At 35.1% G+C, this 15147-nt stretch overlaps 2 protein-coding genes across 10 annotated transcripts in view; one reads left to right on the top strand and one right to left on the bottom strand.

Annotated features, from left to right (window-relative positions):
* LOC131957425 (TPR repeat-containing protein DDB_G0287407) overlaps positions 1–4845 on the bottom strand; it is a 46116-nt gene extending 41271 nt beyond the window's left edge. For 2 of the 6 annotated variants that reach the window (XM_059322228.1, XM_059322273.1), the window contains exons 1-8: positions 4357–4628; positions 3260–3373; positions 3078–3146; positions 2484–2593; positions 2230–2363; positions 1960–2090; positions 702–794; positions 345–500 (exon numbers count right to left, since the gene is read on the bottom strand). In XM_059322228.1, coding sequence (XP_059178211.1) covers positions 345–500; positions 702–794; positions 1960–2090; positions 2230–2363; positions 2484–2593; positions 3078–3146; positions 3260–3367 — 801 coding nt within the window. In that variant the 5' untranslated portion in view covers positions 3368–3373; positions 4357–4628. The other 4 variants (XM_059322254.1, XM_059322245.1, XM_059322237.1 and 1 more) reach the window with 4 other exon arrangements.
* Positions 4846–4935: 90 nt separating this feature from the next.
* Positions 4936–15147, top strand: part of LOC131957339 (dedicator of cytokinesis protein 7) — a 114678-nt gene continuing 104466 nt past the window's right edge. For all 4 annotated transcript variants that reach the window (XM_059322082.1, XM_059322091.1, XM_059322097.1 and 1 more), the window contains exons 1-3: positions 4936–4987; positions 6634–6745; positions 11605–11780. In XM_059322082.1, coding sequence (XP_059178065.1) covers positions 4941–4987; positions 6634–6745; positions 11605–11780 — 335 coding nt within the window. In that variant the 5' untranslated portion in view covers positions 4936–4940. The remainder of the gene's footprint in view (positions 4988–6633; positions 6746–11604; positions 11781–15147) is intronic.

Below are 15147 nucleotides of genomic sequence, written 5' to 3'. Positions count from 1 at the left end.
TGTAAGACAATGTTATCACGACCAAACACACACCTTCAACAGATGCCACAAGGGTTAGACCAGCTCACCTGTAAGACAATGTTATCACTACCAAACACACACCTTCAACAGATGCCACAAGGGTTAGACCAGCTCACCTGTAAGACAATGTTATCACTACCAAACACACACCTTCAACAGATGCCACAAGAGTTAGACCAGCTCACCTGTAAGACAATGTTATCACGACCAAACACACACCTTCAACAGATGCCACAAGAGTTAGACCAGCTCACCTGTAAGACAATGTTATCACGACCAAACACACACCTTCAACAGATGCCACAAGAGTTAGACCAGCTCACCTGTAAGACAATGTTATCACGACCAAACACACATCTTCCCTTAGACTTGAAAAATTCCAGGTGAGCTGACTTGGCAAACTCATCTGGATGACTGGCTAAAAGTCTGTCCTCCCCACAGTAGTCATAGGCAATTCTCTGCTGTAGGAAGTCCAGTACCTGAGGGAACAACAATTCATTAACTTTGTATTCACATTACATCAACATAGCATTTTACTTCATTAATTTTGTATTCACATTACATCAACATAGCATTTTACTTCATTAATTTTGTATTCTTAATAAAATATTTGTAATCTTTCTGTTCACATTACTTGAACTAATTGATTTCAACTAAATGATTAGAAATGTGAGCGTAACCTTTAGTTTTAGATCTTCAGAAAAACCAAGCACAGGATTCTTCTTAGTGTCCATACCTTTGTAGTCTGCACTGTACAGTATGACCCGATGTGGCTAGAGAATATGAAATTATTGAATGGTGTGGCTAGAGAATATGAAATTATTGAATGGTGTGGCTAGAGAATTTATTGAATGGTGTGGCTAGAGAATTTATTGAATGGTGTGGCTAGAGAATATGAAATTATTGAATGGTGTGGCTAGAGAATTTATTGAATGGTGTGGCTAGAGAATTTATTGAATGGTGTGGCTAGAGAATTTATTGAATGGTGTGGCTAGAGAATGTGAAATTATTGAATGGTGTGGCTAGAGAATTTATTGAATGGTGTGGCTAGAGAATGTGAAATTATTGAATGGTGTGGCTAGAGAATTTATTGAATGGTGTGGCTAGAGAATTTATTGAATGGTGTGGCTAGAGAATGTGAAATTATTTAATGGTGTGGCTAGAGAATGTGAAATTATTTAATGGTGTGGCTAGAGAATGTGAAATTATTTAATGGTGTGGCTAGAGAATGTGAAATTATTTAATGGTGTGGCTAGAGAATGTGAAATTATTTAATGGTGTGGCTAGAGAATGTGAAATTATTGAATGGTGTGGCTAGAGAATGTGAAATTATTGAATGGTGTGGCTAGAGAATGTGAAATTATTGAATGGTGTGGCTAGAGAATGTGAAATTATTTAATGGTGTGGCTAGAGAATTTATTGAATGGTGTGGCTAGAGAATTTATTGAATGGTGTGGCTAGAGAATATGAAATTATTGAATGGTGTGGCTAGAGAATTTATTGAATGGTGTGGCTAGAGAATTTATTGAATGGTGTGGCTAGAGAATTTATTGAATGGTGTGGCTAGAGAATGTGAAATTATTGAATGGTGTGGCTAGAGAATTTATTGAATGGTGTGGCTAGAGAATTTATTGAATGGTGTGGCTAGAGAATTTATTGAATGGTGTGGCTAGAGAATGTGAAATTATTGAATGGTGTGGCTAGAGAATTTATTGAATGGTGTGGCTAGAGAATTTATTGAATGGTGTGGCTAGAGAATTTATTGAATGGTGTGGCTAGAGAATTTATTGAATGGTGTGGCTAGAGAATTTATTGAATGGTGTGGCTAGAGAATGTGAAATTATTGAATGGTGTGGCTAGAGAATGTGAAAAAACATACTCATATCTTAAAATTAACATGAAATTTATAAGCCTTTATCACAATCCCCACAAACTTACAGGAAATTTATGAGAGATTTTATCACAATCCCCACAAATTTTTTGAGAAGCAGAGCTCAATTTTACAAAATTTGCCTTCTCTTCATCTGGAATGTTGGTGGAAAAGCTGTCATCTCGTATGAGATATAGGGCTGGAACAAAAGCAGACACATAGATGAGCACAAGAATGCTTCATAAAACTATAGTAGCTAATATTGGATGACTCATTACTTTAAGAACTTCAAGTAAAATACCAAAGTGTAATTGAAGACATGGATTGTTGGTACTCACAATTCAAATTATCTTCTCTAAAAGCAGATGCTAAAAGCTCCAAGTCCTCATAGAGCAGGCCATAAGCTTCTTGATAATCTTCAACAATTTCTTCTGGGTACTCCCCCCACATGGGCACCCAACCCAGTGAGGTGCTGCCAGGAAGGAGTGGCTTTTGTTAATCTAATTGTTTTATCAATCTTCTTTCTAGCTTTCAATATACATCATTTCAAATCTTCAAAAGTTAAACATATCAAATGATTGAAAGGGTTTACCAAGTGATATTGATGAAAATTGGCATGATGCTTGAAAAATAGCAGTTTTCTATGCTGGTCTGGAGTCTTTCTAGTTCAGCGACATTTCTTTCATCTGGGTGGCGTCCCCCCTACAAGTGGTTCAAATATTATATTAATTTACAGTTTGATGGCTAAATATCAGGGACAGCCCCAAATATGCTAGCATTTCACCACAATCAAGGGGACAACACCATGTAGGCTAGCATTTCACTACAATCAAAGGGACAGCACCAACTATGCTAGCATTTCACCACAATCAAGGGGACAGCACCAACTGTGCTAGCGTTTCACTACAATCAAGGGGACAGCACCAACTATGCTAGCATTTCACTACAATCAAGGGGACAGCACCATGTAGGCTAGCATTTCACCACAATCAAGGGGACAGCATCAAGTAGGCTAAAAAATTCACAACAATGAAGTCCAAAATTCAACTTCAACTTTTATATTAGTCATTAAAAATAACAACTTCAGAAACACAAAATAATAATCAAAATGTAGCAAAAAATGTTATGCTTATTTACATACATATTTTTTTGTCACAAAAGAGAGTTCTCTATTGTAATTACTTACCCATTTAATAAAATTTTCAACAAGGGTTAACTTTTTTCTTTCACACCAAGATCTAAGGGCTGGCACAACCTGCAGGTTTGAACAATTAGTTTGTGCAGTTAAATTAAGAATAGAAAGATTCATTAATTATTAATTTCCTGGAGATCACTTAAAGAATTTTTTGAAAAATAGGAAAAAAAAACCTCATTCTTTATGAATTCTCTCTCTGCAAAAAACTCATCACTGAATGACGTGATAAACAATTTGACTTGATTAGCTTCAAGTCCAGACTTGGTAGAGGCACATGCCATAATAACCTAGTAAAAACACAACACAAAAAATATTAGACCACAACACGCACCACGAATAAACAACACATTTTAGTTCATAACAGTGATAATCTGCACCTTGATAGCACAACACACAAGAAGTTTTAAGCTCAATTTATATAAATATAAAGTTACAGGACCTCTTAAGTAGATCTAGTTTAAGTTAAAACTAGTTATAAGCTTGCCTTAGGCTTAAGTCTACTTCAAGTCTTCTTCATTAAGTTAGTTGATCTGGTAAGTGGTGTAAGAATCTATTTTAGCCTATAGTGCCCTATTGGCCAAAATAATTCCAGATTAGAAATTAGTTAGGGCCTATTCAATTTGATTTTTTTTAGATTAGATCTCCGATCTAGCCTAGGCCCTTTTTAGATAAATTTTAATATTAGGCCCTGAAAAAATTATTTAGACCTACAAGACATAGTTCTTTAATCAGTAGAGATCTAGCAGCCCAGCCTTTCTATAAATAAATATTAAATAAATAAATAGGCCATCGGGCTACTACTACTATCAACTACCTAAGCCAAATTCTTGCTAGATGATAGATCCACTGTCTGACTGACTCTGCTGAAGATAATAATGGAATGATATAAATATTAAGGCCTAAATAAGGGCCTATTTACTATTACTTTAAGGCAGATTCTAGCTGGAAAAAGATGCGCATGTGCAATGGAGAGTAACTACAACTTGCCTTTCGCTGCGGTGTGTTATATGGTACTGCGCATGCGTGTGTTTAAAACCGTACAACCCTAGCCCTAACACTAGCTCAGCTATAAAGGTCACTGTACATGCGCAAAACTATCTTTTGTCGACCAAGTGGAGACGCTGGGGCAAAAAATCTTTTTCCGAGTAGTCACTTCGTTACTTTTATTAGTTAATTATTAGTCTAACTAGTCTAAATACTAGATTTCTAAATAATATATATAGACAGTAGATCTAGGCCTATAATAATAAATTATTAAATATATGCCTACTCTTGCGCTAGAATCTACTAGCTAGAACAGTCATACCAGTACCAGTGTGCAATTTGCACTGTGATTGTACAGACTCTGTAGTGTCTGTAGCTTTGAAAAGAAATATTAAAGTCTAATAAATACGCATTGTTGTCATAAATAATCGTAATTTGTAGTGATGTTCTTATTTTTCTAGATTCTATATCTAGAATATTTAAGAATATAGATCTAGATCTAGATCAGTAGATCTATAATCTATAATCATCTATTCTAAATATTGGACCTATCTTAGTACTTAGTCTGGATTAAAATCAAATAAACATACACATTATTCAACAGCTGCGGTGTTTTAAAATATTTGAACATAATAGTCTTGATAGAATTTAGGTTTCTAGAATCAATATCTATTTATTGTTATAATATGTACTATAGGCATCACTAAAATATTATAATACAATGATAATATAAAAAATATTTAATACTCATTACGTTTAGAATTTATTTTCAAAATACGGAAAATATCATATTTTAAACCAATATTTGCTAAATTGTGTGTAAATGCTACTTTTTAAGTTGACATTCTAAAAATAATCCATCTAAACAAAATGTCTGTCTCCGGTCAGACGAGAGCTTTTGCACAGAAACTAAGCAAGTTAGTTAAGTTCTAAGTTTTGTTAAATTATTATTAATGATAAGACCTCTATTTGATTAAAATAGGAAGTTTATTATTGTATAAATCTACAATTAGTAGAATCTACTTCTGGAATTTGTTTTGCCAATTATAATAAAGAAAGGAAAGCTTGTTCCCCGGAAATAATAATCATCAACAAACAAAATAAATTAATAATAAACGAGCCGGCCCGCGGCATAACATACGCCGCTATTTAGTTGTTTCTAATTTTCAATAATTCATACTTTGTGAATTCGGCAGTACCAACGCTGACACTGAAAATATTTCTTTAAAACACTATAAGTAGCTCGTTAAGGACCATAACCCCCCCCCCCCCCCCCCTTCCTAAAAACATAAAAAAGCATTAGGGCCTACACACTGTTCCAATTATATTTATATTATGATCGTCAGCAAGAGAAAAATCTTACATGGTCGCGGGTTCACCGTGAGTTCACAATCACTTTGACTTTAATTATCAGCATACATACAATATATATAGTTTTATATACATCATAGCTCGGACAATAGCTGTTTGAAATTGTGTTGTCCTTAGTTTTGGGGACATTGTGACCGGGATTCAAAGGGACGACTCGAAATATCATCCAAATCTAGATCTAGTAGTAGTCTTTCAATATGAATTATTCTTGATAACCTGATGCTTCTGGGAAAATGAACGAATATTATCTCTTCGTTATAATCTCGGGGCATTTTCCCAGAAGCTTCAGGTTAAGCTTATGATGGCTTATGTTGATGTTTGAATCTGTTAGGAATGATACTCTCTTTAACCACTCTTTGTCACTAAAGTATTTCAAAAGGTCTTGTTTCCCTTACTCTTCCAAGAACATCTTGATTTCATCTTTCAATTCAAAAATACAATTCACATTTCCTTTTGACAGCAAGCGTAGTATAGAAAAGCAGAATCATGTGATCTTTATTCATATCTTTGCATAGTTCTTTAAACAGACTCAGTCTCAGACTGGTGTTTAGGGCTCCAGATTTAATATAATGCTGGTATGCATAAATATATTATACAGGTATGGGGTCGTCCATGAATGACGTCACATTCATAGGGGGGAGGGGGTCCGTAATTTTGTGATGGTGTGGGGGAGGGGGGGGTTCATATGATGTGACGTCACTTTTTTGTATTATAAAAAAGCAATGTTAGAAAACGAGTTTTAGCCGTTATTTCGCGTTTTAGAAAACGGTTTGAATAAATTGTAATAGGAATTGATCAAAATACTCTTTTGACACAGTTCTGACAAGATTTTGGAAAAATATCGATGTTTTAAGAAAAATTCAACAGCAATTTTAAGGGTGGTTGTGCTGAGGTGTGACTTCATTTTAGGGGAGGGGGGTCTGGCTTTTTCTGACAACAAGTGACGGCGGGGAGGGGTGGAGGTAAAAATGGTAAAAAAAAAGCGTGACGTCATTTATGGATGACCCCTAATGTATAGAGTTAGAGCCTACAAAATACAACACAATGATCGAGATACTTAACGATTTACCATAAACTTTGCATTTGTATCAGTGTAAGACATAGTAAGAATGTTATTATTAAAAAATGTGTTTAGATAATTCCTATATAAGTGAAAGGAAATTGTTCTCATCTTTGAATATTTGATGAATAGACAGGGTGCAGCTGAAGTCCGTCGCCAGGTATCTTCATCTGTTTGTTCTAGTCAAGATTTAAGTAGAAGTGCAAGTACACAATCATTGATCAATCACTTACAACCTACTCTGGTAAGCTTGTTTACTTTCTTAAGCCAAAAGCTAATAAACTTTGCTGGCCATTTTCAGGCTGTACATTTACATTTTTCTCAAGTGTTCTTTCTTTTTCATGTTGTTAACTCACTTCTAGTCTCATGAAACTGTATTCTTAACTGTTATATAAACTGTCACTGTAGGTCCCATTAAATGATATAAACTGTCACTGTAGGTCCCATTAAATGATATAAACTGTCACTGTAGGTCCCATTAAATGATATTAACTGTCACTGTAGGTCCCATGAAACTGTATTCTTAACTGTTATATAAACTGTCACTGTAGGTCCCATTGAATGATATAAACTGTCACTGTAGTTCCCATTGAATGATATAAACTGTCACTATAGGTCCCATTGAATGATGATATAAACTGTCACTGTAGTTCCCATTGAATAATATAAACTGTCACTGTAGGTCCCATTAAATGATATAAACTGTCACTGTAGTTCCCATTGAATGATATAAACTGTCACTGTAGGTCCCATTAAATGATATAAACTGTCACTGTAGTTCCCATTGAATGATATAAACTGTCACTGTAGGTCCCATTGAATGATATAAACTGTCACTGTAGGTCCCATTGAATGATATAAACTGTCACTGTAGGTCCCATTAAATGATATAAACTGTCACTGTAGTTCCCATTGAATGATATAAACTGTCACTGTAGGTCCCATTGAATGATATAAACTGTCACTGTAGGTCCCATTAAATGATATAAACTGTCACTGTAGTTCCCATTGAATGATATAAACTGTCACTGTAGTTCCCATTGAATGATATAAACTGTCACTGTAGGTCCCATTGAATGATATAAACTGTCACTGTAGGTCCCATTAAATGATATAAACTGTCACTGTAGTTCCCATTGAATGATATAAACTGTCACTGTAGGTCCCATTGAATGATATAAACTGTCACTGTAGGTCCCATTAAATGATATAAACTGTCACTGTAGGTCCCATTAAATGATATTAACTGTCACTGTAGGTCCCATGAAACTGTATTCTTAACTGTTATATAAACTGTCACTGTAGGTCCCATTGAATGATATAAACTGTCACTGTAGTTCCCATTGAATGATATAAACTGTCACTGTGGTTCCCATTGAATGATGATATAAACTGTCACTGTAGTTCCCATTGAATAATATAAACTGTCACTGTAGGTCCCATTAAATGATATAAACTGTCACTGTAGTTCCCATTGAATGATATAAACTGTCACTGTAGGTCCCATTGAATGATATAAACTGTCACTGTAGGTCCCATTGAATGATATAAACTGTCACTGTAGGTCCCATTAAATGATATAAACTGTCACTGTAGTTCCCATTGAATGATATAAACTGTCACTGTAGGTCCCATTGAATGATATAAACTGTCACTGTAGGTCCCATTAAATGATATAAACTGTCACTGTAGTTCCCATTGAATGATATAAACTGTCACTGTAGTTCCCATTGAATGATATAAACTGTCACTGTAGGTCCCATTGAATGATATAAACTGTCACTGTAGGTCCCATTAAATGATATAAACTGTCACTGTAGTTCCCATTGAATGATATAAACTGTCACTGTAGGTCCCATTGAATGATATAAACTGTCACTGTAGGTCCCATTAAATGATATAAACTGTCACTGTAGGTCCCATTAAATGATATTAACTGTCACTTTAGGTCCCATGAAACTGTATTCTTAACTGTTATATAAACTGTCACTGTAGGTCCCATTGAATGATATAAACTGTCACTGTAGTTCCCATTGAATGATATAAACTGTCACTGTAGGTCCCATTGAATGATGATATAAACTGTCACTGTAGTTCCCATTGAATAATATAAACTGTCACTGTAGGTCCCATTAAATGATATAAACTGTCACTGTAGTTCCCATTGAATGATATAAACTGTCACTGTAGGTCCCATTAAATGATATAAACTGTCACTGTAGTTCCCATTGAATGATATAAACTGTCACTGTAGGTCCCATTGAATGATATAAACTGTCACTGTAGGTCCCATTGAATGATATAAACTGTCACTGTAGGTCCCATTAAATGATATAAACTGTCACTGTAGTTCCCATTGAATGATATAAACTGTCACTGTAGGTCCCATTGAATGATATAAACTGTCACTGTAGGTCCCATTAAATGATATAAACTGTCACTGTAGTTCCCATTGAATGATATAAACTGTCACTGTAGGTCCCATTGAATGATATAAACTGTCACTGTAGGTCCCATTAAATGATATAAACTGTCACTGTAGTTCCCATTGAATGATATAAACTGTCACTGTAGGTCCCATTGAATGATATAAACTGTCACTGTAGGTCCCATTAAATGATATAAACTGTCACTGTAGGTCCCATTAAATGATATTAACTGTCACTGTAGGTCCCATGAAACTGTATTCTTAACTGTTATATAAACTGTCACTGTAGGTCCCATTGAATGATATAAACTGTCACTGTAGTTCCCATTGAATGATATACTGTCACTGTAGTTCCCATTGAATGATGATATAAACTGTCACTGTAGTTCCCATTGAATAATATAAACTGTCACTGTAGGTCCCATTAAATGATATAAACTGTCACTGTAGTTCCCATTGAATGATATAAACTGTCACTGTAGGTCCCATTAAATGATATAAACTGTCACTGTAGTTCCCATTGAATGATATAAACTGTCACTGTAGGTCCCATTGAATGATATAAACTGTCACTGTAGGTCCCATTAAATGATATAAACTGTCACTGTAGTTCCCATTGAATGATATAAACTGTCACTGTAGTTCCCATTGAATGATATAAACTGTCACTGTAGGTCCCATTGAATGATATAAACTGTCACTGTAGGTCCCATTAAATGATATAAACTGTCACTGTAGTTCCCATTGAATGATATAAACTGTCACTGTAGGTCCCATTGAATGATATAAACTGTCACTGTAGGTCCCATTAAATGATATAAACTGTCACTGTAGGTCCCATTAAATGATATTAACTGTCACTGTAGGTCCCATGAAACTGTATTCTTAACTGTTATATAAACTGTCACTGTAGGTCCCATTGAATGATATAAACTGTCACTGTAGTTCCCATTGAATGATATAAACTGTCACTGTAGTTCCCATTGAATGATGATATAAACTGTCACTGTAGTTCCCATTGAATAATATAAACTGTCACTGTAGGTCCCATTAAATGATATAAACTGTCACTGTAGTTCCCATTGAATGATATAAACTGTCACTGTAGGTCCCATTAAATGATATAAACTGTCACTGTAGTTCCCATTGAATGATATAAACTGTCACTGTAGGTCCCATTGAATGATATAAACTGTCACTGTAGGTCCCATTGAATGATATAAACTGTCACTGTAGGTCCCATTAAATGATATAAACTGTCACTGTAGTTCCCATTGAATGATATAAACTGTCACTGTAGGTCCCATTGAATGATATAAACTGTCACTGTAGGTCCCATTAAATGATATAAACTGTCACTGTAGTTCCCATTGAATGATATAAACTGTCACTGTAGTTCCCATTGAATGATATAAACTGTCACTGTAGGTCCATTGAATGATATAAACTGTCACTGTAGGTCCCATTAAATGATATAAACTGTCACTGTAGTTCCCATTGAATGATATAAACTGTCACTGTAGGTCCCATTGAATGATATAAACTGTCACTGTAGGTCCCATTAAATGATATAAACTGTCACTGTAGTTCCCATTGAATGATATAAACTGTCACTGTAGGTCCCATTAAATGATATAAACTGTCACTGTAGTTCCCATTGAATGATATAAACTGTCACTGTAGGTCCCATTAAATGATATAAACTGTCACTGTAGTTCCCATTGAATGATATAAACTGTCACTGTAGGTCCCATTAAATGATATAAACTGTCACTGTAGTTCCCATTGAATGATATAAACTGTCACTGTAGTTCCCATTGAATGATATAAACTGTCACTGTAGGTCCCATTAAATGATATAAACTGTCACTGTAGTTCCCATTGAATGATATAAACTGTCACTGTAGGTCCCATTGAATGATATAAACTGTCACTGTAGGTCCCATTGAATGATATAAACTGTCACTGTAGGTCCCATTAAATGATATAAACTGTCACTGTAGTTCCCATTGAATGATATAAACTGTCACTGTAGGTCCCATTGAATGATATAAACTGTCACTGTAGGTCCCATTAAATGATATAAACTGTCACTGTAGTTCCCATTGAATGATATAAACTGTCACTGTAGTTCCCATTGAATGATATAAACTGTCACTGTAGGTCCCATTGAATGATATAAACTGTCACTGTAGGTCCCATTAAATGATATAAACTGTCACTGTAGTTCCCATTGAATGATATAAACTGTCACTGTAGGTCCCATTGAATGATATAAACTGTCACTGTAGGTCCCATTAAATGATATAAACTGTCACTGTAGTTCCCATTGAATGATATAAACTGTCACTGTAGGTCCCATTAAATGATATAAACTGTCACTGTAGTTCCCATTGAATGATATAAACTGTCACTGTAGGTCCCATTAAATGATATAAACTGTCACTGTAGTTCCCATTGAATGATATAAACTGTCACTGTAGGTCCCATTAAATGATATAAACTGTCACTGTAGTTCCCATTGAATGATATAAACTGTCACTGTAGTTCCCATTGAATGATATAAACTGTCACTGTAGGTCCCATTAAATGATATAAACTGTCACTGTAGTTCCCATTGAATGATATAAATTGTCACTGTAGGTCCCATTGAATGATATAAACTGTCACTGTAGGTCCCATTGAACGACACACCTGAGCCTGTGGACTATGAAGAGTTTGTGCTACACAACCAGTGTATGGTGGAAAGAGACCCATTCAAAGACTTGCTCTTATATCCTGAGGATGACATTCAAGTTCACAAAGTTAAAAAAGAGTGTCGAACCCTTGAACCCAGCAGACCAGAACCAGGGTGAGGCATTGAAAACATCAAACCACTGACATTTGTTACACTTCAAACATCAAACCACTGACATTTGTAACACTTCACACATCAAACCACTGACATTTGTTACACTTCAACATCAAATCACTGACATTTGTTACACTTCAAACATCAAACCACTGACATTTGTTTCACTTCAAACATCAAACCAGTGACAAATGTTACACTTCAAACATCAAACCACTGACATTTGTTACACTTCAAACATCAAACCACTGACATTTGTTACACTTCAAACATCAAACCACTGACATTTGTTACACTTCACACATCAAACCACTGACATTTGTTACACTTCACACATCAAACCACTGACATTTGTTACACTTCAAACATCAAACCACTGACATTTGTTACACTTCACACATCAAACCACTGACATTTGTTACACTGCAAACATCAAACCACTGACATTTGTTACACTTCACACATCAAACCACTGACATTTGTTACACTTCAACATCAAACCACTGACATTTGTTACACTTCAAATATCAAACCACTGACATTTGTTACACTCCACACATCAAACCACTGACATTGTTACACTCCACACATCAAACCACTGACATTTGTAACACTTCACACATCAAACCACTGACATTTGTTACACTTCACACATCAAACCACTGACATTTGTTACACTTCACATATCAAACCACTGACATTTGTTACACTCCAAACATCAAACCACTGACATTTGTTTCACTTCAAACATCAAACCACTGACATTTGTTACACTTCAAACATCAAACCACTGACAATACTGACATTTGTTACATTTCAAACATCAAACCTCTGACATTTGTTACACTTCAACATCAAACCACTGACATTTGTTACACTTCAAACATCAAACCACTGACATTTGTTACACTTCACACATCAAACCACTGACATTTGTTACACTTCACACATCAAACCACTGACATTTGTTACACTTCAAACATCAAACCACTGACATTTGTTACACTTCACACATCAAACCACTGACATTTGTTACACTGCAAACATCAAACCACTGACATTTGTTACACTTCACACATCAAACCACTGACATTTGTTACACTTCAACATCAAACCACTGACATTTGTTACACTTCAAATATCAAACCACTGACATTTGTTACACTCCACACATCAAACCACTGACATTGTTACACTCCACACATCAAACCACTGACATTTGTAACACTTCACACATCAAACCACTGACATTTGTTACACTTCACACATCAAACCACTGACATTTGTTACACTTCACATATCAAACCACTGACATTTGTTACACTCCAAACATCAAACCACTGACATTTGTTTCACTTCAAACATCAAACCACTGACATTTGTTACACTTCAAACATCAAACCACTGACAATACTGACATTTGTTACATTTCAAACATCAAACCTCTGACATTTGTTACACTTCAACATCAAACCACTGACATTTGTTACACTTCAAACATCAAACCACTGACATTTGTTACACTTCAAACATCAAACCACTGACATTTGTTACACTTCAAACATCAAACCACTGACATTTGTTACACTTCAAACATCAAACCACTGACATTTGTTACACTCCAAACATCAAACAACTGACATTTGTTACACTTCAACATCAAACTACTGACATTTGTTAATCTTCCAACATCAAACCACTGACATTTGTTACACTTCAACATCAAACTACTGACATTTGTTACACTTCACACATCAAACCACTGACATTTGTTACACTTCAAACATCAAACCACTGACATTTGTTACACTCCAAACATCAAACAACTGACATTTGTTACACTTCAACATCAAACTACTGACATTTGTTACACTTCAAACATCAAACTACTGACAGTTGTTACACTTCAAACATCAAACTACTGACATTTGTTACACTTCAAACATCAAACCACTGACATTTGTTACACTTCAAACATCAAACCACTTACATTTGTTACACTTCAAACATCAAACCACTGACAATACTGACATTTGTTACACTTCAAACATCAAACCTCTGACATTTGTTACACTTCAACATCAAACCACTGACATTTGTTACACTTCAAACATCAAACCACTGACATTTGTTACACTTCAAACATCAAACCACTGACATTTGTTACACTTCAAACATCAAACCACTGACATTTGTTACACTTCAAACATCAAACCACTGACATTTGTTACACTCCAAACATCAAACAACTGACATTTGTTACACTTCAACATCAAACTACTGACATTTGTTACACTTCAAACATCAAACCACTGACATTTGTTACACTTCAACATCAAACTACTGACATTTGTTACACTTCACACATCAAACCACTGACATTTGTTACACTTCAAACATCAAACTACTGACATTTGTTACACTTCAAACATCAAACCACTGACATTTGTTACACTTCAAACATCAAACCACTGACATTTGTTACACTCCAAACATCAAACAACTGACATTTGTTACACTTCAACATCAAACTACTGACATTTGTTACACTTCAAACATCAAACTACTGACATTTGTTACACTTCAAACATCAAACTACTGACATTTGTTACACTTCAAACATCAAACCACTGACATTTGTTACACTTCAAACATCAAACCACTTACATTTGTTACACTTCAAATATCAAACCACTGACATTTGTTACACTCCAAACATCAAACCACTGACATTTGTTACACTTCAACATCAAACTACTGACATTTGTTACACTTCAAACATCAAACCACTGACATTTGTTACACTTCAAACATCAAACTACTGACATTGTTACACTCCACACATCAAACCACTGACATTTGTTACACTTCAAACATCAAACTACTGACATTTGTTACACTTCAAACATCAAACTACTGACAGTTGTTACACTTCAAACATCAAACTACTGACATTTGTTACACTTCAAACATCAAACTACTGACAGTTGTAATGCTTCAAACAACAAACCATTGACATCTTTAACAGTTCAAGCAACAGTGTTGTTTTTTAACTTTTTAAAACACCAAACCACTGACTTAGTTAACAGTTTCAAACACTCAACCATTAAAATACTGCAGTTTTAAAACTAAACCAATCAGATAATGAACACTGAGACATCAAGCGTATCCACTAACTTAAACTGGGAGCCATCTAATATAAAGCTCTTCATGGGGACTATGTGAGACACCACAAAATTGCATGCCGTTACTACCCTGCTCTCTAGGTGTAGCTACCACCCCCACCATTCTGGTGAGCTAAGGTTCACCTCGAATGTTTACAATCGTACAGCCGGGTTAAAATTAGTAACGGCTATTAGGGGCAGAT

The sequence above is a fragment of the Physella acuta genome, unplaced genomic scaffold (assembly GCF_028476545.2).
Source record: "Physella acuta isolate Inbredline_101_S28 unplaced genomic scaffold, ASM2847654v3 ptg000081l, whole genome shotgun sequence".
Taxonomy (NCBI): domain Eukaryota; kingdom Metazoa; phylum Mollusca; class Gastropoda; family Physidae; genus Physella; species Physella acuta.
This window is presented reverse-complemented; position numbering and strand designations above follow the sequence as displayed.